Genomic DNA, 7,069 nt, shown 5'->3' with positions numbered 1-7,069 from the left:
GCTCTTCCACGCCTCCTTTGTTGCTCTTAAGTGCTCAGCAGTTGTGACTAAGTTGCTGCAAAAATATTCCACCCCCGGCTCCTGCGAGTGAAACACTACCAGAGCCAGGCACAGACTCAGCACGCGGGCGGCAGTTACTCCATCTGCCATGAGGAAGCAGACAGTGTCCCCAAACAACCCCATGTTGCTTTGCATGGGGATTAGCAGTAGCTACATGCAGACCCACATGCCCACTCACCTCAGTACGAATTGCACTTTGTGGCACCTAAAGACCTGTAAGAGGAGCGGGGTCCTTTCCAGGACCAAAAGAAAAGCAAGGAGAAAAGAGTACAAGAAACTGAACTGTCATGGGATTCAGCCCAAATGCCGTGAGAGGCTCATCCGAGGGGGTAAGGAACGAACCTGGGGTCCAAATGACATAGCACAGCATGTCACCTTACCTTGAGAAGCGCACGACACTGCTTTGGGAAGGACAAATAATAAGGCACTATGGAGTTGACGTGCTGAAGAACTGCTGCACTGACCGAGGCTTCTGTTAAAGAAGACAGGAGCTATGGAGAGAAAACAAAACAGTACCATTTAGTGTGTAGTCCTCATCAACTCTTCCTTTACCATTAAGCATCTGTATTTTGCTGTTTCCAAGTATTTGTGTTACCAAAGGACTGGAAGACCAGGCTTCCCCAGGAAGAAGCTCAAACAAATCCATAGAAGCTGCATCAGGAAAGGAACAGATACCTGGCAGGTTAACTAACTCCCCTGAAGTACATCACCCTGGTAAATGTGAGCTTAGGCTACTGGACTTGGATGGCTAACAGCACCTGAGCCCACCACAGAAAACCTCACCCAAGTATGCTACACAAAGGAGAAGACATCCTAAGGCTGTGTGACACCCAGGCCTCTGTCATCTCACTCCAAATGGTTGAAGCACAATGAAGACACCCTCAGTCTACACAAGGCTTGGAAACGGAGCATCTGAGCTCTCTGGTAACTTACTGGGTTTCACGAGGATTTCTTTAACAGGAAGCTGGAATACTATTGGGGATCAGGAGGTTAACTCTAGCTCAAGAAAAAGGTTAGACACACTATTAAGAAACAATATATTTGCATTTCCAGCTCAGCTCACCCAGAGCCAAAATAGAGACATTCGCCATTTAATTTGAAGACAAGAGTAAGCTCAAAGCCACTTCAATTTGAGAAAGGCTCTGCCTGATGCAGTGCCCCCTCCTGGAGTCCCTGGAAGCAGAGGCAGTTGTTCTACTTTTAACCTTCGTCCTCATTCTCCTTGCACTGCAAGGACTCTGGACTGAGCAGGTCTCCTTCGCAAAGCCCCTCACACACCAAAAGGAATGATGATCTTGTTCAGAAGTGACTATGCCAGGAAACGACCGTAGTGGAGGCTGGGCGTGAGGGCACTCAGCATCAGGGATCACCTCACTGGGACTGCAGCACCAGCGCCCCCTTTGCTACTGCAATCTGCTGCTGCTGGCAAGAGGCACCATGACTAGAGGAAAAAAGTTCTACGGATCAAAATGCTCTTTCTGCCAAGTCAACCTCTGCCAGGTTACAGCTAAGAAACACCAGTACTTTCTTTTTCTTATATCCCCTTCCCTCAGCTTTGAGTATTTAAATGTTGCTGTTTTTAATATTCCAAATTCGGGGAAACATGATGAAGCAATCTCAAAAAAAAAAAAGCAACTTGGGGGGAAGGGGGAGGGTAGGGCCAGGAATTTCCTTCAGAAATAACCCATTAATTGTCTCTCCAAGGCCCAGCATCAGCATCTTTGGATGGATGGGATATCCTAGCAGGATGGAGACAATCACAGAGACATCATATATGATGCTATCGACATAACATCATCTTAGTACTGACCACAAGAAGTGGCAAGACCACAGTGCCAAAAATTGAATTAAAGATGCAGAATGCAGGAACACACCACTGCAAACCACTTCAAAGCCCATTAAATATTAATTTGTCTGACAAATTAAGACAGAAGTGACAATGTTAAGCCAGCCACTTCTTCACAGGCTACTCGCTTTGACACAACCATCCTACAGACCTCCGAACTGTTAGACGAAATACTTCCAAAATAAGACAGGGAAGTGGATGGACACCAATGTCAGATGCCCAAGGCTTCAACAGTCAGTGACTGCTTCTGCTTATGGCACTCACAGCCAGTAAGTCTTATTCACTCTCTGCAGAATGCACAGAAACCAATATCCACGGTTCACAGTACTGTGATGATCAGAAAGTCACCCTCAAACTGTCTTTTCAAAGGGAAAAGCATCTCCAGGTACATTGTTACCTGCTTTATTAATTATCTTTGTCTTCTAGCAGTGTTGTTTACAGACGCAAAAGCTCATCTGTCTCATTCCAGGATATCCCGAACAAAAACCCAGCAATGCACAGGCTGACCCCAGTACCACAAGCATGCTGGAATTTCTCACCTGTATGGTACAGCTGAGGTATGATTTTATGTCCAGTCGCAGCTTGCTCCAAAGCGGGCTGGTGGAAGGAAGGACCATTCTGGAAAAGAGTAGGACTTAGGTTTAGCTTTAAAAAAATCCCCGGCGAATAAATTAGATTTCAGCAGCACAAAGAACAATGAGTTTGGTTCCTTGATATCACCAGTGAGAAAAACAACTGCTTGCAGAGCAAAAAGAAGTAACAGTTCTGTCACAGGTGAACCTCTTGGGGTGTAACACACCTGCTAAAGCCCTGGATTGGCCAAAGTCACGTACTTGTGACACTCTGCCTACAGAGAGGCACAGGCTTGGTCTGAAAACCAGCTCATAAAGCCTTAGCAGTGCTCCTGAGTGCAAGCACACGTGATTCTGGATGTCCTTCTGTTGCAGCCACACATCCTCTACAAAAAGCTGGCATCTAATATTACAAATGACACACTTCTGGGGCAGAAAGAAGAACCTGGCTAAGATGACTGTGAATATAATTCAGGCAACTTTGTGAGTGTTTGGGAAGAGCTGCCATCACTTTCCAGCTCCACGGCCAGGCTGTGGTTCTGAAAAACCCCAACCAGCTTGCTTTGCACTCAGACTTACTTCAGTTTGTTCTTTGGGGGTTTCAGGAGCAGCAGATCCTGCACGCAGCGGAAGAGGTCCCGCACACAGAAGGACACAAGCGCATTGAACACTGGTAAAAGAAAGGCAGTAAAGCATTTGTAAATGATTTTTCCGTGCATTCCTCGTTTCTCAGCTGATCTGAAAAGAGCTCCCCAAGGAACTGAAGCCAGAAATTCCCACAGAACTACTGCGTTTCCACAAGCTTCCTTAAAACATCGGTTTGTCTAATCCTACACTTTTAAAATCTAAACAGCAGGATTACAACTGGCAGCTTTTTGGCACAGGGGGCATCTATCAATTTGCTCTCCAAGCAAACAGCACCAAACATAAAAGCAGCCTGACCCATGACCAGCAGCGTGTACTACCATCAATCTCCCCCAAACCATAATGAGAATTAAAGGCATTAAAAAAAAAAGAAATGGATATGTGAATTCTAGGTAATGTTGTACATTAAAGAATGTGATTTAACCAAAAGCCCTGAAAGAGACAGAAAAAGCCCTACACCAGGTAAGAAAGGATTCAGAACACATGGGTTTGAGTAGTCCCACCCCACAGTAACAAACTGATAAAATGCAGTGAGAAAAGTACTGAAGACATCTCCCAGTCAGCCATGCTGCTGCAAGTCTAACACAGGACTCTGCAAAACGTGGAGCTCAGGCAAAAGGGGGCTAAGGCTGGGGAGAGAGGCTGCACATCATTGTTCTACAGGCATGATAATCCTGTGGAGAAAGAGATCTTAACACACAGGATTTTGAGAGATCCTGGCTAGGGGAATGTGAACTTAATAGTGCACCTGAGCTCTGAACTGTTGTGAGCTTACAGAACACTAGTTAGTAAGAGGACTTAAAACAGTCTGGTAGGATTAGTTCTAAGAGGGATCAGCAAGAAGCTACAGCAGAAGCTGTGAAAACCACCCTGCACTACAAGCGTATAAAGAGCACCTAGGTTCAGCTGCACCCTAAGCAGTCTGGTGAACAAAGCAAGGTCCTTTCCTCAGTGCTCTGCAAGCTCTCAGAGATGCACTTCACACTGGGACAGCAGAGATACCGCTGCTCAGGCTCACCATCAGGAAGATAAGCTACTTAAGTGAAATGAAGCCTATGAAAGGGTAAGTTAACTCCTGCAACCACTTATCCCCACTCTCTGCTAAAACTTCCCTACCAAATGACTCCCCTTCTCTCACAGAATTAGGATGGTAACCAACTCACCTGCAGCATCAGTGATTTGAAACTTGCTGGGATCACCCTCACTATCTCCTTTGGTGGTGGCTACAGCTGCTTTAAAGGCTTGAGTGATTTCATGGAAGAGTTTTGGTGTTAGCCTTCTCTGGAGAAAGAAGAAGTAGGATTGAGGAGCAGGAAAAGCAAGCACGACACTGAAGCACTTTACTGGGAGAGGAACATGGGAATTCATTGTAAGTTTGATTGCAAAAACAGTTCCATCCTGTAACTCAAAGGAAAAAAGTTGGGACAGTGTTAAGGAATGCTGTTGGCCTTCACCTGCTCCAAAATGGGCTTCACAGAATCACAGAATCATCATCCGGCCGGAAGAGACCTCAAAGATCATCGAGTCCAACCGTTACCCTTACACTGCCAGGGTCCCTACACCATGTCCCTCAACACCAGATCCACACGATTTTTAAACACTTGCAGGGATGGGGACTCCACCACCTCCCTAGGCAACCCGTTCCAATGCTTAATAACCCTCACTGTAAAGAATTTTTTCCTAATATCCAACCTGAACCTCCCCTGGCGCAACTTAAGGCCATTCCCCCTCGTCCTGTCATTTTCGACATAGGAGAAGAGATTGACCCCCACCTCCCTACAACTTCCCTTAAGATAATTATAAAGAGCAATAAGGTCCCCCCTAAGCCTCCTCTTCTCCAGACTGAACAGTCCCAGCTCCTTCAGCCTCTCCTCATAGGACAAGTTCTCCAGACCCTTAACCAACTTTGTTGCCCTTCTCTGAATCCGCTCCAGCACCTCAACATCCTTCCTGAAATGAGGAGCCCAAAACTGAACACAGTATTCAAGGTGCGGTCTCACCAGTGCTAAATACAGGGGGACAATCACTGCCCTACTCCTGCTAGCCACACCGTTCTTAATACATGCCAGGATACCATTGGCTTTCTTGGCTGCTTGGGCACACTGCTGGCTCATGTTCAGTCGACTGTCGGCTTCTAGGGCTTTTAACAGGTTGGAGGTTGAGAAGCAATCAATCAGCTGCAAACGCCTCTCCAACTTGGCCTTCCCACCCCTCTCAGTCAGAAGCAGCAAAGCCGCTTCATCACTACTGGGACTAAAAAGTTCTGGGAGCTGACAAAAGCCCAATGTTTAGCAAGAGGGTGAAAAAAAATCAAGTTACCGACTGTGACCTGTTCTAAGGCAGACAACTTTCTCTAGCTTCTCCATCAGATGAAGTGCAAGTAACTCTGATCTTGCAGCCCAAGAAAAACTGCCAGGCCAAGTCATACTGAAGTAACAAGAGCTCCAGGAGTATGACCTTGTGTGTAGGGCGTATTTGTAGAAAAAGAACAGATTGAAAGCTGGTCATTTAGAGAGTGACCAGTTGTAGAAGAATGTTAAAGGAGGAATGCTCAAGTGCCTTGTATTCCAACTCTCTGCTCACCTCTGCAGTTTTTTTCCATTCTTCAACTATTTTCAAGGTCACACGGATGAAAGAAACTGTCTTGCGTTTGACTGTTTCGTGTTCTTCTTCTTCATCACTTGCTTCCTAGAGAAGTTGGTACCAAGACTGAGAAAAGGCTTACACACCTCTTCTGCTGAGTAGCTAGTGAAGAGGAAGGTCAGCAGCACGGATGTTATCAACGCTGTTATCAGCACTTTGTGTAAAGCAGTAACGAAATGAGAGGTATTACAGTATTATGCAGCTTTGCTACATAAATCCAATGTGCAGTAAGGTGAAACATTAAGGAGAAAACATCACTTGAGGCAAAACAAACTCTCATCAGGAAAGGTGACACAAAACTGAAGCCACAGAGAAAATATCCTCGAAGGCTCTTTCTCCATCATCACCAAACTCCTTGTGCTCAGTTCAGACCCACAGCTGACTTCATGATTACAAGCCTGCACAGCTGCACATGACCTTGGAGAAGCTCCTCCCCAGCCACCTCTGCCACTACACACCTGAATATACTTAGACCTCGCAGTAAAACTCAAATACTGAACATGTACGTAATTGAAATCATTAATCACAGCAGGCCAAAAAGGGCTGCGTACCTCCAGTGTATCAGGTGGCACATGCAATGCCTCCTCCTCGTCAGAGCTGTCTGAAGCATCAAAATCCAGCAAGGTGCGATCATTTTCCTCCAAAAACTTATAAAATTCAGGATCTTTGTCCTTCAGCCGGGAGAGCTGATCTTTATGTTCAGATGCCTTTCCCTTCTTCCTGGTAGAGAAGAATTAACATGCATTTATTCATTGCTCCAACTTCTGCTGATTAAGAAAAGCAGCTTCTGGGCACTGAAGCCCACCTGGAGCTCATTGGAATGATGACAGATTTATCAGGGCTGGGGCCACAGTTCTGTATCTCATTTAACACCTACTCTAGGGGACTTGCAAACGGTTATTTCCATTCAGCACTAAGAAATCTTGATAACAAGCTATTGGGTTCTACTGGGATACTGACCAGAGGTCAGGAAAACATCTTGCAAGACCAAAACCAAAATCCGTTTCTCAATTTCTCAGCATTACTCTCGTAAGTTTCTTTTATACAGAATACCGAAAGCTGTACTGCCAGAGAAATCCGACAGTGAAAGCTCAGGAAAATCTTCCCTGCTACTAAAGACTTGGTTTGGTTTCTAATAATAACTAGCAGTGCTAAGATCTACTTCATCATTTTCTGTCTTGCAGATACTCCGAGGTCTTTCAGCAAGAGTGAATATACACAAGTTGAGGAAAACCAGAGTAAGCTTTGCCTGGCTCCAGCCAGGGGCGAGCGGGGATATCCCTTACCCGGCAGCCGGTGGGGC

The 7,069-nt window shown here is 45.8% G+C and overlaps 1 protein-coding gene across 1 annotated transcript in view; it reads right to left on the bottom strand.

Moving 5' to 3' along the window:
• NOC2L (nucleolar complex associated 2 homolog (S. cerevisiae)) overlaps positions 1-6,486 on the bottom strand; it is a gene marked incomplete at its 5' end in the record, with an annotated part of 41,138 nt that extends 34,652 nt beyond the window's left edge. Inside the window, 6 exons of the mRNA XM_010137070.1 lie at positions 441-551; positions 2,446-2,524; positions 3,058-3,148; positions 4,287-4,404; positions 5,707-5,811; positions 6,318-6,486. Of these exons, the coding sequence (XP_010135372.1) occupies positions 441-551; positions 2,446-2,524; positions 3,058-3,148; positions 4,287-4,404; positions 5,707-5,811; positions 6,318-6,486 (673 nt within the window). The remainder of the gene's footprint in view (positions 1-440; positions 552-2,445; positions 2,525-3,057; positions 3,149-4,286; positions 4,405-5,706; positions 5,812-6,317) is intronic.
• Between the last annotated feature and the right edge of the window lie 583 nt (positions 6,487-7,069).

The sequence above is a fragment of the Buceros rhinoceros genome, unplaced genomic scaffold (genome assembly GCF_000710305.1).
Source record: "Buceros rhinoceros silvestris isolate BGI_N320 unplaced genomic scaffold, ASM71030v1 scaffold3755, whole genome shotgun sequence".
NCBI lineage: Eukaryota > Metazoa > Chordata > Aves > Bucerotiformes > Bucerotidae > Buceros > Buceros rhinoceros.
Note: the sequence above shows the minus strand (reverse complement) of the source record. Positions and strands in the feature narration are given on the sequence as shown.